General features: G+C 41.0%; 1 protein-coding gene across 1 annotated transcript in view; it reads right to left on the bottom strand.

Moving 5' to 3' along the window:
• The window catches only part of LOC308225247 (contactin-4), a gene marked incomplete at its 5' end in the record, with an annotated part of 165621 nt that overhangs the window by 19435 nt on the left and 120119 nt on the right, over positions 1-26067 (bottom strand). Inside the window, one exon of the mRNA XM_080625912.1 lies at positions 20181-20308. Coding sequence (XP_080482038.1) covers positions 20181-20308 — 128 coding nt within the window. The remainder of the gene's footprint in view (positions 1-20180; positions 20309-26067) is intronic.

The raw sequence follows: 26067 nt of genomic DNA, 5'->3' as shown, positions 1-26067 counted from the left end.
TCCCCCCCAAAAAATTAAAGAGTGCCCTCCAAACTGTTCTACTTCTAAGGGAAGTTTTCCAACATCTTGCAAAAGGTTATTCTTTCCTTCCCTTTTCTAATCTTGCTCATTTGACTTTATTCAAGATTTGTTTGCACTTTCATGGTGCTAGGTTTGGTTAACGGAAGCTAATGGAAATTTTGTAAAACACCCCCCATTGAAGGTCTGCAGTATATGTCCTTCTTCCCTTTACTCTTTGGCCTAAATAGGAAAAGCCTGTTTAAATATATTTATGGCTTTGGAGGGGAAAATATTGCAATTGGACACAAATGAGCTACTGAAAACTGAAACAGCTGCTTACTAAGAGAAGAAACATTGTCTGCTTCTTTAAATGGAAAATCAAAAGCAGTGTTTGTTTTTGCTGATAGATATGCACATTTTCTTCAACTACATAAGAAGTATTAGTACCCCACCTATTCTACTCAGAGGGCATATCTGAGTTAAACAGCAGCAAACTGCAGAATGCAGAGAGGACATTTATTCCAGGCTGGACAAAAGGAAACCATATAAACCAAAGCCATTTCAGCACAAGAGGCTCTGACTCTCTGCATCATGTGTTGTGATAAGAGCATGCCAGGGCATCTGTTAGCTATTTAATGAAAGCCAGTGTGGATGACAAGGTAATTTCAGGTTCAAGCATGAATGCTCAAGTGCAAGAGTTTATGTTCAATTACCAGATGCTTCAAACAAGCAGCTAAGACAAAGGCAAGCGATGCCAAGCACACAAGGTTGCATCCAATGTAGGAGAAACAGGACAGAGCACTGCTTTTTCTCAGGCTGAATTTCCATTTCTTGTGTGGACCAAGGCAGATAAACAGTAGTTTCCTACTTTGATTAATCATCCAACTACCTAACTCTTTTAAACAGCCATTCGTGTTACAATGTTAAAGATCCAGCTATGTTTTTTCCTTTTCTGCATAACCCATTTCATGTACAGGATTTTAAAATAGTTTTTTTCTTGTAGATAAACTGTAATTCCAACATTTGGAATTCACTTTTATTTTTTTGGAATACCAGCATGTTTACCGTTTTCATTTTGGCTTTTATCAGAGGGAGTTAATAAATGTGTTGCAGATCAATGTTCTCTATTTGCAATGACATTTTACATTATTGTATTGATTTCAAGGCAAGTCATGTCTGGAGATAATAAAAATCAATCGTGGAGGTAGAATCATCTATTTTCCATGAGCAACCAAAGAATCAAAGTCTAATACATGAATACTTGAATGTGCTCTAATGTTTCTTTCTCCTCTATTTGTGAACGAAACACTTATCCAAGACCACAAAGTCAAAAGCATCTAAGACTTGACTAGATAGACTTCTGGGAGCGTTTAGTGCTCTGGGCACCCTCAGACACTATAAGAATGCTGAAGAGAGGAAAACATGACCCTGAACTAAAGATATTAATAACCACTGAATAACACATAGTAGGAATTAGCACAGCAAACTACAGTTATCTTAATAATAAATTGTTGGAGTATGGGGCATGACAGAAATTAAGATTAAAAAGAAATGGGGAAAGGCTAAGTAGAAACAATATTTAGCCTTTACAATATCACAGATGTGAGCTGTGATGAGCCACATACACGCTTTCAGGAACAGGCACATGGCTCTTATGCCAATATAACTCTTCTTTTCCATATAATCAGCTATTATACATGTGCTCTCACAAGACAAGTAACTGATTTATAAGGCACATTTCTTAACAGAAAATTCTGCAGCACTTACAGTATCCTCTAGTGTGTACTATGATAGTTCAGCCTAATAAAATGTAATCTTATTAAAAGCAAAAGGGACACTGTCAGTTTAGAAAAGGGAATTTAGGCCTGGGACTAATCACTTCGTCTGATTTTAGAAATATATGTGGTTAGTGGTCTAGATCTTTCCATGTAATCAGGCAGCACCAACCCTTGGCAACGAAGCATAGTCATGTATATTATGGGGATTAAGGAAAAGGAAGTGAGATTTCTGACCTTTCCTGGAAGAGTAGGCTCCAATTCAGCAATACACATGGTTGAGCTGGGCATTTAGGACATGCTAAAATTGCTTTCCTGAAAGAGAATCCTTATCTTGCAGTTTACTTGGCTTAAATCTTGCCATATCAGAACCACAGTGGTGCAGGGGACATGCAATTATTTTTAGATACGTGCCTTCAGCACATCACCCGCGCTCCTTTCTCTTAGGAAGTCTGTTTTCCATTAGTAGGGGCAAGGTGTTTTTTAAGAGGAGAGTTTAGACGTTGTTCCTTGTGACTGCACTGCTAAGTAACCTGTCCATCCAGCTGCTGAAGATTCCCTTTTAAGAATGGCAGTTTCCTTCTCATCTTCATTCGGAGTTGAACTGTAGTCGAGGTTCAAGTTATTTACATATTTCTTAAACTGACATTGAAAAAGAGCTTTCCACAGATAGAAAACTGTCTCAACTTGATGTAAGAGTCTCCCTCTCAGGAATTAATGCCTCCCACCTCCCAGAGAGGGACCCTGCAGTCAATCAAGGGATTGCATTTCTGCATACTCAAATATGCATTATTTGTGTTGCTGAATAATAAATGAAGGCTAATTTAAATCTGAAAACACATTAAGAATGGAATCGCATCAAAGGATACTGGGGAGGGATGTGCTATTACAGCAAATTCAAAGACAAAATATATGAAAATATATCCACTCTACTGAGAGTACAGAGTGTTACTTAAATAACAAGAGGGCACAATACTTCATTTTAACCTCCATTTTACCTAGGGCAATGCAATCTTATCAAATCAAGCTCTCTCCATACAATTGTGGCAAAGAAAATCATATGTAATGGGGTCTGGAAATGACAATCACATCTGTCACTCATAAAAATTTGTACTTGCTCTGTATAGCAGCATGCAACAGTGCCTGATTACACTACAAACCCCAAACATCCCTTCCGCATCTCTTTACATTTCATACTGAAATGAAAGCCACTTCACTTCAAAGGTGCCTTAAGTGAAACAGGTATTTTGACAGACGATTCAATCCTTTGCAACACACTTTATAGATAACCACCTGAATTCAAGGTGTCACCTTTTGTGGGCTATTGATTGCAACTAGCTTATATCTGTCTTTTCAAGTATGGAATAATCTACTGTCATTGCAAAAATGATGGCCATCTTACAGAGAAGGTTAATCAGACACAGAAATCATATCTAATCTTTGATAAATTGCAAGTCGTTCAAGGATCAATCACCATTCTTCTTGTAACACAAGCCACAGGTAATTGTGCAAATGTAAAGCCACACAGTTTGCCATGCAGCCCATGCACACAGCAGCCAACAGCATTTTGCCCCTTTAAACACTTTAGCCTGCTGAAATGGTTGATTTATGGCATTTTTAAATGTTTTGAATAGCAATGACCGTAAACAAAATAATTTCAGAAAGAGGCAAAGCAGCGATAATACAATATGCAGGCATTCAGACTGCAAAATTATTATGTGACTGGCACAGTCTTTGCATTTTTATGGTACAAGTATGTATTTTAGGTCTTTCCTATCTGAGTTCTATGCCTATTATCTGCACCTTCCTCCTCAGAACGAAGACATTAGGAATTAACTGACACATAAGAATAAATGCTAAATCAAGAGCCATTAGGAGTGGATGCCTCTTGAGCTGTCAAACTTACAGAATAGCATGGAAATCACTTTTCACCTTCCCAGGGAATGATCCATACCTTAACCATCCTCAGCGTCACCCAGACCAAAGATTGCATGTGTCATGAACACCATGGGGTAAACTAGTCTAGGTGTACAGGTCATTTATCAGGCAGCCCAAGACACTTTCATCTTCCCAAGTACCTGATGTGAACGCAGAGCATCACCATTTTTACTGGTAAGGGGAACTGGATGGCAGTACCTACTGATATCTCTGAAAATTGAGAAGTTTTTACTATTACATTAATATTAAGAAATTGTGCACATTTAAGATTATTCTACTTCACTTTCAATATGTTTTAACACATTGTCAAACTTTGGCCATTTAGCAGTTTTAGCACTTCTCAACCTTACTTTTAAAATATAAACCAATCTGGTTCAGAAGGTTCTCTGCTGTTTCTAGAAGCCTTAACCCTCAGGTTTGGTGGGTCTGTGCTGCTGAGCTCTGATGAGCAAGCAGAGCTTATTCCCCTACTCTAACATTCCTCATTTCTAATATAAAAATTCCTTTTTGCCCTTTCTCATTTCACCCCTTGGAAGAGTAAAGAAAAAACAACCCATAAATTTCTAGACAGAAAATGGGCTATCAAGAATCACTAATTTTAGTAAGTATCAAATGTATTTATTCACTAAAGAGTTTGAACCTCCACTGGAACACAAAACTCAGTATGAAGGCTCAAGAACAATGCAGAGAGTTTCACACCGGAACTCATGGCTATTTGTCATTAGGAAAATCAACCACCTTCATTTTCACTATGGAGTGTCTGTCTCTTGCTGTTATTACAATGGCTTATCTGCTGGGTGGGTTTCTGCCTCCACCCTGTGAATGCCTTCAATCAAAGTGTTTCTCTAAAGCAGCATCTGCTCCTACTATTTTATAATTAGAATATAATTAGTACAAGTTCTCATAAATAGCTCCCATAGAGAAATGACTCCTACCACAGAAAAATCTTTTAGAAAGATCTAAAATTCCCAAGCTATTTACAATCTACACTAAAAAGAAACCTAGGTATTTCTCTAGTGCCTCAGGAAATGACATCTAGACAACAAGACATAATTAAGAAGTTGTTATGCATGGGGCAGGACAAGATATGACAATCTGCAGGCAGGTAGGGCCATAATTAACCAAATAACTTAGGAAAATTCAGTTTCAAAAAAATCTTGTCAGGTCAGCTTAAAAGGTTACCCTCAAATAAAAAAGTCAAACTTTATTATAGGCTGAACACTTAGAAAAACCTGTTGCTATTACAGGTAACATCCAATTTTCTTCTATTTAAAATTCTTTTAAAATAAAATTGAAGCAACTGAAGTAAGATGTTATTTCAAATAGAAAATGGATGCCTCCAGTTAATGTTAACACAACTCTTAAGTTGTGCATATAAAAGAAAATTTTAAGCCTACTCAGGCAACTTATGGAAAACATACATTAAAAAAAAGTACCTGCAAGTGTAAGTCAAACGAGGAAAATGCAATAGCACTTATACAAACTCAGCTACAAACCTTGGGAATTTACAATTATCCAAAGAACTGAGCCAGGCAACAGGGAGACAAGAAAAGCCAGAGAGAGAGGCAATTTTAGCTCTCTCCATCGGTATTCCCAGAGGCAGCGCATCGGGCCAGCAGGCTTGCACATGGCTCTGCTAGGGGCTAGCACAGCAGGGGAGCCAAGTGTGTTGAACACCAGTTTGAATATTTAGACTTTGAATCACAGCCAAATGTGAACATTTAAGCTTAACAGAATTCCACTGAAAAGAGAATTAGATAAGCAGAGAGGAGGAAGAGTACAGAGTGAACAGCAAGGCTGCTTGGTGTGATGAAGGCCAGTGTGGGCACAGACCTTGGAATGAGAGGGAATAAAATGAGCTTTCCTTACTTCCTGTCTGACCTAGAGCAAGTCATTAAAAGTCTCTGCTGCCTTATTTGCCCAGCCTATAAAATGGAAATAAGACCTTCATTATAAACTTTTGTCCTCTTATATCACTGTGCACAGCAGATATTTTTATTTAAGCCTAACTTTTTCTTGGAACCCTGTTGAGACTTCCACGCTACCACAGGCAAGACTGAAGTCCAAACATCCATTTCTGAACAGATCAAGTGACAGAAAGAACAAAACCAACAAACCAAACCTCAAACAAAATTTTCTGGGCTACAAAGGTCTAATTTGTTTCCTGGTGAAGACAAGTTGGTCTCTTAATGTCCTGTGCTTTCTTGCAAGGAAGTGACTTGTTCCAATTAATTAGTGATACATTGAGAAGACAAACCCTTCTTCCAAGGGACATGTTACTGTTTTGCTCTGTTGTTGGTTGAGCCCGGGCACTGATGTTATGTGAAGGGGCAGGATGGAGGCAGGATCACGTGTGAAATGAAAATAACGACCTGCAAGACCATCCTGTCATTATAAATTGCTTAAAATCCCTAGCTCCTTCTCTACTGTATAAATATTCAACACAGAGCATCATTAAAAAGTGTTCCTGAGACTTCTTCTGTTACATAGCATTTTACTTTAAATTAGCCATAAGTTTTTCTTATGGCTTTCTGCTGCAGGGAACAATATTCATTGTCAACTGCACCAAACAGTTTAGTCACCAGGACTAATAGATTGAGGATTGGAGTTTTACAGAGACTTTCTACTGTGCACTTAGACATGAAAGGAATGGAAATTTTCACTGGTGAAATACTGCTGACTTTCTAAATAACTCTAGTAAAGGTTATTATTGAGATATATTCACCAAGAACATATTCACCAAGAAAACATGGCACTAACACTTACAACTTCCATCATTAGTTCTTCAGAATATACTTAAAACCTTCAGACGTAATGAAAGCAAAATTCATATTCCGAATGTGTGTGCGATAGAAAGAGACACAGAAGACCAACCCAAGCCACAGCAAGTCAATTCAGTGACAAAACTTCCTTGTATTTCAGAGTCAACCTGCTTTAGAGTCATGAACATTTGTATTCATGTCATATTCCCAAATGACTAGCTTGAGCGCTGTGATACAGTACACCTAGAACTTAACCTATTCCAGCGGTGCCTGATATTATATTCTCTCTGCCATAATGATTTTGGGATTAGGACAACAGACTCTAGTCTCCATATTAACTTGATGGGACTGCTTATAATCTTACTTAAGTTGCATTAGAAGAAGGAAAAATCAGGTCCCAGGAGTCACTAATACTGCAAGCACCACCTCATCATCGTTCAGCAGTGCCTTAGTTACTCTCTGATGTGTCAAAACCCATCACTCCTAGTATTTATCCATGTGCCACTTGACTGTTATTATCTGATAAGCAACTTTGAGCAACTTGTTTGCAGTTCAGCTAGGCTTGGGAAGAAAAAGTCACAACAGCTCAAAACCATGGAATTTTGGCTCTGCTAAGCTGCTTCCAAAAATGCTTCTGAGAAAACACACAAAAGGACTGATATTTCCCCAAGTACTGTCCCAGATTCTTTTCTTCAACACTCTTACACTTTTTCCTCCTACGATAGAAATGTGCTCTCTAAACACTTCCTCTGTATCTTTGATGTTAAAAACATAGCCTTCAGGCCCAGTCTGTTCTTGGTTGCTATTTTCAAGGATATCAAGTTCTTAGGATAAGACAGTCATTATCACTTTCCCCCTTTATTCTCCCACACTGCTTCCTTCATCTTTACCTGAAACAGAGATCAGCAGTCACTTTCTCAATGCATGTCATGTTTAGATCATTATCTCCCCTATCCCAGTCAGACTGAATTTGGTGTGGGGAGAACTGGCTGTAGGGAGACCTCCTCCCATCCTCCACAACACAGGATCATACACTAAAATGATCTTGGTTTTCTCTGTTGTATTATTTTCTTTTAAGAGTATGGTCCTAATTTATACAGTCCCATGACACTCATGTCTGGAAGTTCATCCCACTGCATGTATTGGAAAAGGACAAACTGTATGCATCCTCCTTTGGGATAAAGATCAAACTCATAATGTTAGTAGACTTACAATGCAAGATGTGAGCAAAGAAGAGACCTGGGATTACATTCCACAGCAGTGCGACTGTTTCGTTTTCTAGAAACTAGAATAGTTCCATGAAAGTAAAAGCTTGAGGAGACAGATATTACACTGCCAGAAATTCCTGGCAACTCCACTGAAGTACACAAAGCTGCACGAACTGAGATATGGCACCTTATATCCAAGCCCAGTTGGACTCCTTTCTTCTTACATGGCCCATACATGTTTAGAACCCGCAGCCTGAACTGTTAACTGCCGGAGCTGCAGGCATGGGAGAGGAGAGGTCAATCAGCCCAGCTACCTCCAACTGACTTGCTCTCTAGAGCACACTTAGGCTTGCCCTGCGTGGTGGTACCGCCTCATTAACCAGAGTGTTCCATGATGGCTTATCCTACAGACCTCAGCTTTTCCTACTGCTTAAAGTAACTCTTTTCCAAGGGCTAAAGTAACCCTCTGCAACAGCTAGGGAAATGAGTAGAAAATGTTGATCACATTTTCTTTCTTATGAATTTGTAGCTATCCCTGGCCTGATAGCAATTTCCAATTCAGCTCTGGCTAAGTCTTCCTCACTTATGAAATTAGCTATTGGATAAAATAGTTTGTGGCTTATGTTTTATATACAACTACATACATAAACACACACACATATAATCAAATGCACTACATTTATTTTGATTAAACTATCAGAAGTCCTAGATCTATGGTTTCATTTTAACTATGTTGATGTTTCAGTTGTATTCCAAAGCTGAAAAACACTTTAACCTTTCTGAAATGGATCATGTTAAAATAAATTGAAGCAAGTTGATGAAAAGTGGTAATTAACCTGCTTTTGTCTCATTAAGAGTCTGTGTTTAACCTACAGGTCATCTCTTTCAGCAGACATATGGGTTTGATCTTCAGTGATGAACTAAACCCGATCTTCTATTGATGATTGGGAACTCCTGAACCTCCTGCTTTTTTTGGTTGAGGACAAGAAAATTCCTAAAAAAAAAAAAAAGCACTGAGCTTTCTAAGGAATTATTCTAACACCCCCCCACCCTTTTTTTTTTTTATGGCAGGAGAGGTTGCAATACTGCTGACCCTGCAATACATTGTGGGTTTAAGATAAAAATACAGAACAAATATATGATTTTTTTTCCCCCCTACAGGGTATACAGACCTAATGGTTCAACTTTTCTAAAATACGTATTTTTTTATCACATGTGCTGAATCAGGTATAAACATCAGCCACTTGCTCTTATCTTGACTTCCTTATTTACCTGTGCAGCTATCAGTTTTAAGGCCCCTAATGTGCCTAAAGGTTGGCTGGGGGTTCGAGGGACACAGAGGAGAAAGTAGAAGGCGGTGGGGAGGGAAGTGAAGGGGGGAAGAACCTGCTCTGGTTACCATGATCCAGGGCAAGTATTTCACACCAACTGTCACTCTGTACATCAGAATCAGATAGGCAAAGTACGTGGAGAAGTTGCTTTGTAAGAGTCAATATATTCGTATTTCTGCTTTTAAAATATAACTCTAATAATGCCAGAGATAAGTCCAAAATTGGCAAGAGAGAGAGGCTGGAGATCTATGCTTTTTAATATCAAGCTCTTCACCAAGACAACTTTTATCATGTTAATGCCTAAATCACACTGATTGTAAACCAGACAAAATGAGGCAATTAGTAAGGCCTGTGACAGCCACAGAAAACGAAATGCACAAGGTTTTCAGCGCAAGCCAGATGGATATCTTCAATATATTTCTTATTGTCTGCTTGTGGTAATATGTTCATTTAAACTGAATCAGTACTACGGAAGGCCCTTTGAATTGCCTGAAAAAAAATTAATTGTCTGCTGCAAATTTAATGAAGCTTAACAGTAATATTATGTTTACAAGTTTTATCTGTTATGATCAGTAAGTGTTTACAAGAATAAAAACCCCTTAACTTACTTCATTCAACTAGTTCTAAGAGCAAGCCATTGGTATTTTACAGCTTACTTCATTTACATGTTTCTTTGGCATTTGCTCTTTTCGTCCTTAGCAGCTGACCTAATTGTTTTCTCTCCCAAATAAGAAACTGACAGCTCTTGCTGTGCTGTTCATTCCCGAGTTGCTGTGAGTTAAGCCTCACTTGTTTGACCACAGACTTGTGTTATGACATGTCCCCCAAGGGGCTGACAGAAATGTTGGCCATGGGCTGGTCTCTCTGATGCTTGCTATGATCCTCATCAATGTTCAAGCAACGTCACCGACCCTCTCCGGCACAATGCAGCTAATAGTTTATGACTGCTGTGTTTGACAAGTTCACATTAAGGAAATCAAAAGCAAAAGGCATGACTGAGCAGACCCAAGGAGGGGTGGCTTTGGGAAAGGCTCGATGGTAGATGAGGCATCTGCTTCTCATTTTGCCACTTCTGTAATCTCAGAATAATTACAACATTTTTGCTTCAATTGCCTCAAGAAAATTTTGCTTCAAGAAAAAAGAAAATGTTGACTTGATACGCAGCTATTTCATCTTCCCTCAGGTGCTTTGGGGCTGACCTGGCTTTTATGATGACCTCGGGTTCTTACCTGAACAGAATTGGAAGAAAAACCAAATGTTGACCAGACTCTGGTGTAATGTACACAGAGGAGATGTACCTGCCAGCTCAGAAACACAAAGCTGCAGAAGGCAATTTGGATAGGCATTGTATAACAACTTCAACTTTGATTTGCAGCTGGAAATAAACATGTAAGTTGCCTGAAACCATACAATACTTGATTAAACCTTGTGTTTGAAGTGCCATATGGAGAAGAGTTCCTTAAAAGCTGCAAAGACCCTGAGGTACCTACTGGGTACCAGCCCATCGCCAGCTTCTACTTGAAGTTTTTCCACCCAGGATTCATTAAGGAGTTCCAGCAAAGTGCAGCCCAAAGCACTGCGGCTACCACAGTTGAGGGAAGGGAGGAGTAGATGGCAGCGGATGCACAGCTCTTTAATTTATTATTGTGCCTTGCATGCAGTGCTTTGGGTCATAATTTTACTTAAACCTAGTAAAAGGCCCTTAATTGTGTCCAAGAAATAATTGGTGTCAGTGGAAATAGTCCAATTAGAGCTGCATAAATTCCTTTGCAATTTTACAGCCAAAGATTATAATTTTCATTGTCAGTTGTTAAAATCAAGTGTTTGCTACTGACTGAGTTAGGAGTTAGAAATAAGTTTGAACATGTTTCTGAAGTTTTATTTCCTGAACGTGAGAATACAGCAACGTGCAATCATGAATGAATCAGTGTTTATGTAACTCTGTGGCTCTCTATAACTTTCTAATCCATTTTTGCTTGACTTAGAGATGCTGGAGAAGACCAGTTTGTATTCTAAATTGACATTTTCTCCCTGAAATTTTGTAAAACAGTATGTTACACCTGATTAGGAATATTCATTGATGGCTGGGCTACATCTAAAAACTGTGATCTGCAACTACTAAAACAAAAACCCCAAATCCTTTTAACAATAATAAAGAGTTCTTTTGACTTTTTGAGAGTTCTGAGTTTTTGTTAAGCATAGAAAATCTTGGCTTTGATACCAGCCAAACACACACCTTGTGTGTTACCCAGCACAATTATAAAAAGCCCAGAAGACATGGACAGCCCTAAAGTACTGCTCTAGGATTATTACTTTAAACTCTTCCTCTCTTTTTAAATCATATTTTATGCCTTCAACACCAGGTGTCATTTAACCAGGTCCTTTCTTAAGGGCTGAGGCATAACCAGCACGAATTTAAATTAGATTGAACTGTAAGGAAAGAAAAATAAAGACCTTGCATGACCTTAAACACTGCTAGAACAAGACAGGTCTCAGAAAGCATGATGGAGGGGTTATTCACATTTCAAAATGACTAACCACTAAACCCACGACATATGGATGGATGGTATGGAAAATGCCTGCAGTAGCTTTCTGGGACAGCTTTCCATAGGAGCAAAGAAGCAGCAAAGCATCTGACAGGGGAAAAATCAAGGAGGTACAGAGAGGGTTTCTGGTAATATGGATAGTGCTTAAACCAGTCAACAGTTTTAAGTATCTGCTGCATTTTCCCCCTGATTAATGTAAAAAAACCCCAGCATCTTATTGTATGGATTATTCTCCCTCTTGGGAAAAAAGTTAACTCCCTCACCCCAAGCAACTGGCATCTCAGATACTCAGAAGTAGTCCTGATATAGTTGAGAACAGCTGGTAGAATTCATGGCATGAGAGTTCTTTGTATTCGCTGATTAAAAAAACTGACACACTCTCCTTGCTGAAAGATTAGCCTTTCATACAACTGCAAAGTAAAACCATGACACCACTCTTGTGCTGCCAGATCCACCCAGAGAACAACCTACCAAGGAAAGACATTTTGTTAATGCACTAACGCCTCTGCAAGGGTCGATAGATACAATTAAAAAAAGCTGTATGTGTTTATGACTAAGAGAAAATCAGGTTTATTAAACACCTTTTTTTACTGGTGGAGCCTGTAATGGCACTGTTTGAGAACTAGCTCAGTTCTAGGCAAGTCCAGCATTTGCTGATCTCAATAGTGCAAAGTACCATGGCATTAGAGTTTAGGCTGGCATCAAAGCCAAAGCAGATGCTAAAGAATGCAGGCAGCAGTACTAGCTCTGTTATGCAGAATCAGTGTCTGTGTTAATGGAAATACATTATTTTTGAGTACAAAACAAGACATAGACACATACACCTTCCAAAGGATGGAAATAAATCTGTATGGGACACACAACTGTGATCTAAAACTCATATGATAACACTCTGGATACTCATTATGGCTTGAGTTTATCCATGAATATCCAACAAAAACAACAATAATAACAATAATCAGAATCATGGTAACATGGAAACATTTCCAAAAGAATAAAACAATTCTCTGAAAACATCAAGGATATCATTCAGACTGTGTGATTCACCACCTGATTTTGATCTATTTTCTAAGCCTTATTCTTTAGGTCACCATAACGTAAACCACGACAGCAAGATGGGCCAGGAAGACCATCACATCTCACTGAAACTGTTCTTATAGTGCAAATGCTGCATCCATGCTGATCAGCACAGCCCCTGAGCTATGAGCCCAGGTTAGAATCATAGAATCATAGAACAGTTAGGGTTGTAAAAGACCTTAAGATCTAATTCTAAGCCTTCTGCCACGGGCAGGGACACCACACACTAAACCATGTCATTCAAGGCCTCATCCAACCTGGCCTTGAACACTGCCAGGGATGGAGCATTCACAACTTCCCTGGGCAACTCATTCCACTGCCTCACCACCCTCTCAGTAAAGAACTTCTTCCTTATATCCAATCTAAACTTCCCCTGTTTAAGTTTGAACCCGTTACCCCTTGTCCTGTCACTACAGTCCCTAATGAATAGTCCATCCCCAGCATCCCTATAGGCCCCCTTCAGATGCTGGAAGGCTGCTATGAGGTCTCCACGCAGCGGGGGTGGAGAGGTATGTCAGAAGAGGAAGAAAGCGTACCAAGCAGTGCTTCATTTAATTTGAACTCTGTGTCTTGAAAGAACTTTTCCAACCAAACTGCTAGAAGTGGTTGATGAGGTGGTTGATGTTTGCTTTCAAACCAGGGCAGGATCACCTCCTTCGACCTGCTGGTCACTCTCCTCCTGATGCAGCCCAGGATACAGTTGGCTTTCTGGGCTGCGAGCGCACACTGAAGCCGGCTCATGTTAAGTTTCTCATCGACCAACACCCCCAAGTCCTTCTCTGCAGGGCTGCTCTGAATCTCTCCTCTGCCCAACCTGTAGCCATGCCTGGGATTGCTCCGACCCAGGTGTAGGACCTTGCACTTGGCATGGTTAAACTTCATGAGGCTGGCATCAGCCCACCTCACAAGCGTGTCGAGGTCCCTCTGGATGGCATTCCTTCCCTCCGGCGTATCAACCGAACCACACAGCTTGGTGTCATTGGCAAACTTGCTGAGGGCGCACTCAATCCCACTGTCCATGTCACCGACAAAGATGTTGAACAAGACCGGTCCCAACAGCAATCCTTGAGGGACACCAGTTGTCACTGGTCTCCAGCCGGACATCGAGTCATTGACCACAACTCTTTGCATGCGGCCATCCAGCCAGTTCTTTATCCACCGAGTGGTCCACCCATCACATTGATGTCTCTCCAATTTAGAGACAAGGATGTCGTGTGGGGCAGTGTCGAATGCTTTGCACAAGTCCAGGTAGATGACATCAGCTGCTCTGCCCCTGTCCGTAAGTTCCATAGCCCCATCATAGAAGGCCACCAAATGGGTCAGGCAGGATTTCCCCTTAGTGAAGCCATGCTGGCTGTCACCAACCACCTCCTTGTTTTTCATGTGCCTTAGCATGCCTTCCAGGAGAATCTGCCCCAGATTTTGCCAGGCACAGAGGTGAGACTGACTGGTCTGTAATTCCCCGGGTCATCCATTTTCCCCTTCTTGGAAATGGGGGTTATATTTCCCTTTTTCCAGTCGTCGGGAATTTCACCTGACTGCCATGATCTTTCAAATATGATGGACAGTGGCTTAGCAACTTCATTTGCCAGCTCCTTCAGGACCTGTGGATGGATTTCATCAGGTCTCATGGACATGTGCACGTTCAGGTTTTTAAGATGGTCTTGAACCAGATCCTCTCCTAACATGATTTATGGGCTCAAGGTCTTCATTTTCACAGTCCCAGCGTCTGCCTTCGAAGACTTGGGTGGTGTGGTCAGAGCATTTGCCAGTGAAGACCAAGGCAAAGAAGTCATTAAGAACCTCAGCCTTCTCCAAATCCAGGGTAGCCAGTTCTCCTGATAGCTTCCAGAGAGGGCCCATGTTGTCCCTAGTCCGTCTTTTATTCACAATGCAACTATAGAATCCCTTCCTGTTATCTTTCACATCCCTAGCCAAGTTTAATTCTAACTGGTCCTTAACTTTCCTAACCCGGTCCTTAGCTTCCTGGACAACATCCCTGTATTGTTCCCAGGCTGCTTGTCCCTGCTTCCACCTTCTATAAGCCTCTTTTTTCCTCTGAATTTTCCTGAGCAGCTCCTTATCCATCCAAGGAGGTCTCCTGGCCCTCCTGCTGCACTTCCTTCTAATTGGGATGAAACACTCCTGAGCTTGTAGCAGGTGATCCTTGAATAACAATCAACAGTCTTGGGCCCCCCTGCCCTCTAGGGCTATATCCCATGGAACCTTACTAAGCAGGTTCCTGAAGAGGCCAAAGTCTGCTCTCTTGAAGTCCAGAGCAGTGAGCTTGCTGCACGCTCTTCTCACTGTCCTGAGGATTTCGGACTCGACCATCTCATGGTCACTGCAACCAAGGCTGCCCTGGAGCATCACATTTCCAACCAGCCCTTCCCTATTGGTGAGCACGAGGTCAAGCATGGCACCTCTCCTTGTCGGCTCCTCTATTACTTGCAGAAGGAAGTTGTCTTCCACACAATTGAGGAACCTCCTGGATTGCTTGTGCTGGGCCGTATTTTCACTCCAACGGATATCAGGGTGGTTGAAATCCCCCATGAGAACAAGGGCCTGTGAGCGTGAGGCTGCTCCTATCTGCCTATATAGTGCTTCATTCAGATTCCTCTTGATCAGGCGGTCTGTAACGGGTCCCCACAGTAATGTCTCTCACCGCTGTTCTCCCTTTAACCCTGACCCCCAAACTCTCTGTCGACTGCTCACCCGTCCCCAGACAGAGTTCCATACTCTCCAGCCTATCCCTAACATAAATAGCAACTTCCCCCTCCCTGCCTACCAGGTCTGTCTTTTCTAAAGAGCCTGTAACCTTCCATTCCAACACTCCAGTCGTAGGAGCCATCCCACCATGTTTCTGTGATGTCTATTATATCATACCCCCGTAGACGTGCACATATCTCTAATTCCTTTTGTTTGTTCCCCATGCTATGGATGTTTGTATAGAGGCATCTGAGCTCCAAATGAAGCCGGCTCATTGGCTGGAGTGGCTGGAATATCTCTACATTGCTCTGAGCATTTATTATAGGTGCTGGCAACTGACGGGGAGTGTTGGGATAGAATGATGCCCCCTTCCCCCAACACATCTAGTTTGAAGCTTCCTTGACCAGCGTGGCAAGCCTCCTACCAAAACAGCTTTTCCCCTTCGCTGTCAGACCAGCTCCACCAGCCTCCAGTAGACCTGGTCTCTCCAATCGAGTCCCATGTTCTAAATACCCAAACTCCTGACTATGGCACCACTGTTCTAACCATTTATTAACCTGCCAGATCAGCCTCTTTTAAAGGACTAGAATAACACAGTAAGAATTGCAGGTTTATAGGCAGTAACATTTGAAGACTCTGAAAAGTTACTCAATAATAGTCCAGAAGTAACGGTATCTAATCACTCATTTCAATTTTAGGTGCAATACCCCAATTCAAGATTCATACAAAGGAATAGGCTTGGAATGGAAAATATGTGATTTTATAGAAAATAATTTGGATCACTGTGCTGGACAAAATCAAGACTATCCGTCTATTCAAGCGTGAGGAAAAAATAATCTACTGACATTATCTTTGTATTCTTTTTCTGCTAAAGTGATACAGATACCAGCTAACAAAAATTCTCTTGAATTTACTGCCTTAAGCCTTCCCGTGACAGTCCAAATGAGACAAGCAAATAGCAGTAGGAAAATGGTAAAGGTGCATCATAACCAAACAGGAGAATAAAGTCATTGGAACTTGCCCTTGTCAGAGATGCAACAATGTGACTGGAATTGCTGTATTTCCCGACAAGAACAGAACTGTCCAGACTGTACCAAGCATTCACATCCTCCTTCTGTCCATTAAACCACAGAGGTAAGGGGACTAGATCATCCTGATCTGCAGTCAAAGGCAACAGGATAATAAATGGTATGAAAAGCTATTTGCGACAGGTTGAAATGCTTTAAAACATGAGAACATCCCTGCTGAAGGACAACCCTGCCATTTTTCGTCCGTGGACAGTTCTATACCACACAGCTCCAAGTATGGAAGCAGCAGCAGCCCCACTCGCATCCGTAACTGCTCATCTGCTGGAGCACAACACATCGCTACTCCCTGAAATTACAAAGGACCACACCACAAAGCTACAGACTCAAGCTGAATAATTAGATTTATAGATAGGTGTATATATAAATTCTATAAAAAAATATGTATTTTTGAACCTCATACAATTCATCACAGCCCATTGATCCAGCCTGTCCAGATCGCTCTTTAGGGATACACATATATAAAAATAAATATTTATAGAATTATAGCTTAGGACAAAGCCCAAAGGAAAGCAGATATTAAAGAAGCAGCCTCATGCGTCTAAGGTGGATACCATGATCTATTCACCTCCAACATTACAAAAGCCAAGCTGGCCACAGGCTCATCAAGACACTCAGTGTGTCTGTTGCGAAACAAGCTGCTTGACAAAGCTTTTCTCTTTGTGTGAAAGAAATGGTTGTGACATGCTATTGTCATCTGCATTCCTGTCATCACTTGTTTGTGCTGCTTCTTCCATACCTAATACTTCTTTTGGATCTTAGTGCACAACCTGGGTCATCAGCATCAGGAACCTTTCCTTGCACTTCCTACAATCTGAGCTTTTATTGCAATGTCTTGAAATTCGTTTCTTATTTCAGAGCTGTGGCTATATTAGCCAACTTATACCACTGCATTAAATACAAATAAACCAGTATTGTATAGTCTATGCCTGTTTACAGTATTTGTCATTTAAACCCCTGGTACTGAGAAAGTCTATAGTGTTTCTGTGTTGGAACTTAGCCTCAAGTCCAAGAAAAAATGGAAAAGAAAGACGGAAAATTAGTATTTATATACTACATGTAAACACGTGCCATGCTTTAAAGAGCTCTGAATGCTGGCTGCGGGATTCTTCTCTATCCTTACAAATTCAATCCTGCCGTTTAATTTAAAGGTCAAACTGTACATGCAAGTCTGCAAGATTTCAGGTCTTGGGGGCCAGAGCGGTTCTCATTTAGCACCAACCAACAGAACAAACCCAAACCACAATCTCACTGGTTTGGAAAACCACCAAGGTTCACCAGCTCTGACAACACCATGTTAATACACAGCCCTATGGGCACCCATCAGAATTTCGAATTTTTTAAGCTGTCTACTCATGCATAACATGAATATTTATTCATCCCTCACTGGTTGTTTGCCAGAGATTCATTTTAAGCTCCTTGGTTCTGGTGTAACAGATATTTTCTTCCTCTTCCCATCTTTGCCTATGCTGTCTTTGACGCTGTCAGCATCTCTCCCTGAGAAAGAAAATTAAAACACCCCACAAAACTCAACACAAATCCCCCCTGCAATATTAATGGAAGAACAGAGGAAGGTTAGCAAAAATGTCTTTTGACCTTCACAGTCCTTTACTCAATGACATAAGATGAATTAGGAAAAAATATAAGCATATCTTAAGGTCAAAAACCGCATTAGCTGATAAATTTGTCATTTTGTACGCCACAAAACTGAGTTGAAATAAGGTATTCAGTCATATTTCCATCAAAACTTGCTGGTGTTTTACTTAGGGCAGAGAAACTCAAGCATTTCAGTATGTAATACAGTATTTTACACAGTTCATTTGGAGTTCAGAATAGTTTCTGCTCTTTTATACTTTTTATGGGATAGACTTTGAAATTGCATTTCTCAGTTTGCTGTTAATATCCACATCTTGGGCTGAAGAGTTTATTCTCTGCTTCATGCACATGTGTCGCTCCCATTAATGCTAATGGAATGGAGTTAAAACGGAGCACTGAGGGAGAAAAAAGCACTTGCTAATCCTTTATAACCTTACCACAAAGAAAAGCGATTTGTAAACCACGTGAACCCAAAGATCAGGTACAATAGCTGCTGACTACTGTGCTTGGGAGTTACAGGCTATTCCTTGAGTGCTGGGAGGAAGAAAGGATAAGCCATGAAATACAGAAGCAGGACTCTTCAGTAACAGATGGCTATTGATTGTAAAAGCCAGTCAATGATTGGCTTTTTTACAGTGATACAAGTGGCCCCTGAACTGACAACCTCGATTCAACCCTTGTAGCACTCGGAAAACCAGGATGACCTCAGCTGTGCCCAGCCTGGAGAGGAAAAGCTGGTGCCTTCCACCATGAGCATGTGCCGCCCCACTGCACTCCCCATGGAGCCCAGGGAAGGATGTCTGGGCTGGGTTTCAATAACAGCCAAGGTCTTTCTTACATTCATGTTCCCTGAGCAGTGCTTTCCTACCTATTTGCTGTGGGTGCCTCCTTAGGGCAACCCGGATTAAGAAATGTCAGAATCAGCTCATACAGAGATCTACGGCTGATCTAATTGCCTGATCTTGACATTACTTGCTGAAATGGGTTCTGACTATAAAAAAACATGGGTTCAAACTTGCATTGAAACATTTTAAAGTATCCTCTATATACTGTAGAAATAACTGATGGGGAAAGCCTCTAACTGAATACTATACATCAATGCCAGTATAAGGGAGAATTAAAACTGACAGTATTAGAGCTCTGTGATTAATTTATTGCTTTGTAATCAATCTTGCTTGATTTGTTATCCAATATGGTTTTTTCCCCCAAATAAGAAAGAGAAGGAGAGTGATTATAAGTGTAATAATCCATATGTTCATTGCCTATAATAATTCATCAGACATTGGAATACTCATAAGCAGGCCAAAAATTAGAGACATTTGTCAGCGTCTGTCATTGCTTCTCATATTATTACTTCAAAAATCATTGTCAAATGTTACAGCTTTTACTTTTCTAAAAAATATTTGCCATAAAAATTCTGAATACACATGAAAAAAGACTTAGAATTCCTGAAATGCAGAACTTGAGCCCTGGATAAGAAATAATGAAAATAAATCAGATTTTGCTGGTTTCTTTGAAAATCACAACATTGCACTGCAAGGGTGAAACTCTTGCATCCTTCTGCAACAAGACAAGACATATAAAAAAGTTGAGAGGGCTTTTAAAAAGATGGTGAAAGTTTAGGAATAATAAGAAATGAAGTTGAACTAGAGATAAGACACGTTTTTAAAGGGCATCACCTAATCTCAGCATGCTGAGGCTAATGTTTCCCCACAGGTACGCCATGGCTTCATGGAAGTCCTTTGCAAAACTGAATCTCAGGACACAGCTAGCTGCAGTGACAGAAAGCATTTCTCAAGCATAATTACTGGACATTACTAGAAACAAGTCATACAATGATATGGACCAGGAGTGTGGCTTCGTTTTACAATTCCCATGTCATTTGCAGTATAGTTTTAAACTACAAGTGAAAGCAAACACATTAACTTGCTGCAAACACCATCAGTCAGTCCAACCACAGACACCTTGCTCTTAATGTTGTCTATAACCCATGAGGCTCAGCAGGTTTCTGAGATGCAAAAGACCTTTTAATGCCCCTGGGCTTCACTCATATCAGCATCAAAGGGGAAAGCTGCAGCATGCATAGGGCTGCTTGGGATGCTCTTAGGTGCTAAGATGAAGTATCAGTCATATGTAATAAAACCTGCAATTACCTTTCACAACCAAGCTGCCTGTGCTGCTTGCTGTCCCGAAGTGGTTTGTTGCCACACAGGTGTAACTTCCTGCGTCGGATTTGGTAACATTGACAATCCGGAGGCTCCCATCATCCAAAACAGTGATTCTGGAAAGACAGCAGACACAGAATTTAATGTTTTTAAATCAACATAAAACTATTTTGAGTCTTCATTAATAATTGATGGTTGGAACAATAGACAGTCCGTTGCCCATTATTACAGAGGGAGTTTAGCTGGCAAAAATCCCTCAGGACGTCATTCATAAATACTGAATGCATCATTTACATGAGTTTTCTGCATCTTTACTTAAGGGCAACTTTAATTTACACACCAGCAGCTTGTGTAGATTTTACATGTGTCTGTACTTTGATATTCAGCACTCACCATGACAACCCCTGCAACATGTGGTACACAGGCTACATATCAAATTTTCCACGCTCGCTGCTTAACAATGTACAAGCTTCTGCTGAACAGATGCAATCAAGCAGGTGTTTCATTGCTGCTTCGGTTTTTCAGCAAGGGTACCACACTGCCAAGCTTCCCTTCTGTGCTCCCCAGCTCTCTGCCTGCAGTGTAACAGCCCCTGGGGCTTATCTGCAGTTGCACTTGCAGGTTAAAACAAAATTACCCTATTTCATTCCCATCCTGTCCTTGCATATGTACTCCCAGTCAAACCAGCACTGTTATCTTCAGCGGTACATATGTTTCAGAGGGTGCGAGGCAGGCGAGAATGGCAATTTGATCCTCAGCCCTTCCTCTTGCACAAGGGCTGTGTTTCAGGTTTTCCTTGTGCTCACAGTTTGCTTTGTCTCCTGTGCCATTTTCTGCTCTGCTCCAAGTCAATGAAGACAGAAAAACTGATCCTGCCCAGTAAATCCCATCAAAACATGAATTACCTGTAAAAGCATAATCTAAGGAGACTCCAGAAGAACCTTTCCCCCAGGCTATTATTACCTCTTTCAGCAAAATACTTGGTTTTCTGCTCACTATTAGGTCTTGCAGCACAATTTGCTTTCTCTCCTTCAGCCACTGTCAGACCGACATTGAAAAACCTTGTATTAATTCCTGCATTCTCCAGCTCAATTATTTCCCAATTTAACTAATTTGAAAGAAAGCAAAGAAGCCTTCCTGCATCCTTAATGCCAATCAGGATCTGTGCAACTGGACTGAGAAATGAGGAAGAAGGTTAGCAAACAAAACTTGCACCACTGCAGAAGTGCTCAGATGGCACTTCCCACTCGAGAAGGCTTTAAGAAACAGACTGCACGAATCAGCACAAACCTTTTCTTGCAGCCATGGAACAGTACTGAGGCAGCTAAATAAAGTACAGGGTGAGACAAGGCATGGACACAAGCACAAAGGACATCAGCCCATGCCAGCCATGGGGCTCCCCCGCTGCCAGCTGCAGCCGCTGGGCTGAACCAACATGGTCTGCAGTGGGATTCAGGAGGTATCATCTCACCGAAGGGTGCCAGTGCCTTTTGTTATGCCATGCTCTGTTGATGGGCACACATGGGCTACTCAGTCCACATATATAGACCTATTTAGAAAAATGGGACAGTCTGAGTGTCTTTGCAACAACAGTACTAAGCGAGGAGGAGAAAGACAGTGCAAGATGTTCCAACAGCAGCCAATAAATCTCCATCCTGGCTAGCCTCTCCCTGACCTGCTCCTGCAGCAGCACAACAACATGCAGGCCAGCTGCCCAAGACTAGGGACAGAGGTTATATTTCACACATCAGTAGCAGTGATATTAATAGAAGTTCCTCAACTGGCTTATAGGTCTCCAAATTGTTGCAGTCAGTAACATTCACTACTGTAATTTATTTTTGCAGGAGTCCAGTGCCATGTATTTGCTTCTGTAGCAGTTGCTCCAACTCAGTAATTGGAAGAGAGTAGTATATAGCTACTTGTCTCTTATCTCCACTACTATGTTGGCACAAATCAATGCACATATTACATTAAATGTGCAATGGAGCACAGGACTTGCCACACTGGCCTCCAGTGCAGAAGCCTGGGCAGCGGCAGCACCAGGAGCTCCCAAGGAATTATTTACTGCTGTTATCAATTTCAAGTGTTGGGAAACAACAGTGCCTTTCTGAAAGCTGAAGGTGCCCTTGGCATGCATTAAAATTCAAATCAATATAAACGACAGAACAAGCTCAGCAATATGCTCCAGCTCAAGAAGGACCACCTGGCTCCTGCGCTGCCCCTGCCAGGCTCTGCATTCTCTCCCTGCACAGTTGTGCCATCCCAAGAAATCCAGATAAAAGTGATGGTTTAGACTATTTCTGTACAGTTGAGATTTTATTTTTATTTATGTTTTATTTTTAGCCATATGGTTGGAACCTATTTACCACATAATCTCTTCCAGAGATAATTTTAATTTTATCTATTAAAGCAGCCAGCTTTAATTTCAAATTCTAATACCTTTTCTGTCTCTTTCTCATGTTACTGGTTTCCTTCGAAGTCATTTTTATTCCCAGTGTAAAATTAGCTTGTAGTTAATCTGAACTGGATGACTCTAGACACGTCCTTCAGATGAGGACAATTAGTCCACCATCAGCTTTGGCACATCTCAGGGAGCTAATGCTGTCTTTATTTCCTTCCTTTTCTAAGCAGAAAACCATGGCTGTCTGGCTTTACAATTTGAGCACACAGACACGCTTTAATCCTGGTAACATCCTGCAAAGGGTTCAGGTGAGACTTGCACCAAGTCCTCCAAACCCCTTCCCAGAGAGTCTCCATGCAGGTGTAATTCTCATATGGTAACAAAATAATTCCCTGCACACTCCTGTAAACCACCAGCATTAAAACAATCATGCAAGTTGATTTTTTTTAAATAAATCAGACCATTAAAACCTTACTGTGACTCATTGATTAGGAGGCCTTACGGTTATGTGGCTCTTTTTGCTGAAGGTGCTTTTCTACACTGAATGTTTTGTCCCCTAATTTGAATCCAATGTGTTAGAAATTAACAAGTAATTAATTTAACACTTCGAATTTTGTTACAGTTAGTTCAGAAAGCAGGAAGGACTTTCACTGTTCTGCTAAGTCACAAATTTTCTTTGCATACAGATCTGCATTAAGCGAGAGGAGAGGCTCATTTCAGACCACCGAGGGTTCTCAAACTGCTAATTGGTTTGAAAGCAAACATCAACCACCTCATCAACCACTTCTAGCAGTTTGGTTAGAAAAGTTCTTTCAAGACACAGAGTTCAAATTAAATGAAGCACTGCTTGGTACGCTTTCTTCCTCTTCTGACATACCTCTCCACCCCCGCTGCGTGGAGATCTCATAGCAGCCTTCCAGCATCTGAAGGGGGCCTATAGGGATGCTGGGGATGGACTATTCATTAGGGACTGTAGTGACAGGACAAGGGGTAACGGGTTCAAACTTAAACAGGAGAAGTTTAGATTGGATATAAGGAAGAAATTCTTTACTGTTAGGGTGATGAGGCACTGGAATGAGTTGCCCAGGGAAGTTGTGAATGCTCCATCCCTGGCGGTGTTCAAGGCCAGGTTGGACAGAGCCTTGGGTGACATGGTTTAGTGTGTGGTGTCCCTGCCCATGGCAGAGGGGTTGGAACTTGATGATCTTAAGGTCCTTTCCGACCCTAACTATTCTATGATTCTGTGATTCTAAGATGCCTAGGAAGATGCAAAACCAAATCAAATCTCTCATAAACACATGCATTCAGAACATAATGGTTGCTGAGTGAGGATGCACTTCTCTAAACCAATATAAACTCAAAAAATGAGCTACTGACCTGCTATCAAATGTTCTGGGTTCCCTGACACCACTAACCACAACATGGTAACAACAGCTAAAAATCTAAAATTCCTCTTGCGCAGGTTAATGCAACTGCTCTAGTGCTAACCTGGCTCATGGTCACTGCAAATAGCAGAGAGAAATCAAAGAAGATAAAAATATCCATTTGAAAAAGAAACAGATGATGCAAGATAGTTTAGCATCTTTATGTAAAGAAAGGTCATCTATTTTAAACATAGCAATTTTAAGTTGGTCTGTGTGTCAACTGGAGATTTCAGATCCATGGAGAGCAGAGACACATCTGAAATTAGGAGATAAAAGGATTGTTTGTTTCCTAAACTGAAGCTTTGGGTTCTACCCCAGGAAGAGCTGACCTTGTCAGTATTTTGATAAAAACTCTGCTGGGGACAAAGGACCTTAAAAAATGCTGAAAATATTCCTCCCTAGCATTCTTTGCCTATTTTTTTTTCTTTTTTGCCACTGCAGCAGCAAATGTAAAAGGCTGCAAGATAACACTTTGCATCACCCTAAAGAAACTTGTTCCTAACTGAGAGGCACAGAGATTCCATAGCAGTTTCTTGTTGATGCAGTATTCCTGATGCCTGCATGTGCCCTTTCCCAGCTCTGCAGGTGTGAAAGCATCTTAAGGCACTTGCTTATTTAGCTGGCAACATCCTTGAGAAGTACATGAAAGAAAGACAAGTCATTATGATATCATTAGGATGACCTATATATCTAAGTGTATGCTGCAGTTGCACAGAGCTCTGCTATGAAAAGATACCCAAGCTACCTAGAAAGGACGCACACTTTAGCATCATGGCCACATCAGCACAGTCCTCTGCTGAGATCAATACAGCAACACTAACTTGCCCAGTGTCTCCAGCAGCAACTGGAGATGGATGGAAAAGGTCAGGCAGACCTGGAGCAGGATGAGGAAAACCAGCAGCACATAATCACTTTGGTCTGATCTATTAGCACCTATTTTTTGGCTCATGTTACATCTGCTGTATCTGTTAATTCTCCCATCAGCAGGTTGTGTTACCTGCAACCCCAAATTAAGCACAACATCTGATTCATGCAGCTCACTGCAGCATTCTGCACTGCTGGGCAGGATTCCCAGGAAGAGAGAAATATTTCTCAGTCAGTAACATATGCATTTAGAGATAGAACTTGTCCTGATGAGAACAGTTAGAGTTTTATCACTGACTTTGTGAAAACAAGATCAAGCCCTTATTTGGAATATAAACAATGACTGAAAACTGCCAGACTCCCAGAGCACATCATAAAACAGAGTATCAGTAATTACCTCCAGCCTATCTCCGAGGAAATCTGACCTGTGGGTGCCTGACTGTATCTAAAAGCATGCCTATGACCTGCTGCTCAGGTTTGACCTCAAGCTTTGAAAGAATGTTTGCCTAAAAATCCTAGACTTTCGGTACCTACTGTAACATCTTGCACTGTTGTTTCATTAAAAGAAAATCTATGCAGGTCCAGGAACCAAACACCTCAGCATCGCAGAGTTGTTCAACCTCACCTGCACCTTGCAGTTGCCTGGTGAAAACCTCTGCAGAGATGAGCAGCAGGTCCATGTGCTAACCTTTTCTTTGTGAGTTATTTTCTAACTCACAAAGCACATATATCACCAACAGAAGATCTGCACCAGACAGATGATACTGCAGGTATCCCTCAATATTTTCTACACAGCTTGCCCTCTGTTTTTCTGTTCAGCAGATGGAAGCATGTGAGATATGAACAGACTACAAATGCAGTGCATATGGCAGGTTGTGCGTTCGATGGTAGTGGTTATCTTCCCAAGGGACGCAACGCACAAGAGGCAGCACAATTATGGGGCTGCAGGTTAGAGCTCCAATGTTTCTTTGAAGCAAAGTAATCGTAATTATAGAATCATAGAATAGAATAGTCAGGGTTGGAAAGGACCTTAAGATCATCTAGTTCCAACCCCCCACCATGGGGAGTTATAAAGTAACTTCTATTCCTCTCAAATGATTTTATTAGAACTGCTGCAATTAAATAAGGTATGTTGTTTCTTATCTGATAATTTTAGCATTTTAATTTATGAAATACAAGCACAGCT

Source organism: Psittacula echo (genome assembly GCF_963264785.1).
Source record: "Psittacula echo genome assembly, chromosome: 9".
In the NCBI taxonomy this organism is placed as follows: Eukaryota; Metazoa; Chordata; class Aves; order Psittaciformes; family Psittacidae; genus Psittacula; species Psittacula echo.
Note: the sequence above shows the minus strand (reverse complement) of the source record. Positions and strands in the feature narration are given on the sequence as shown.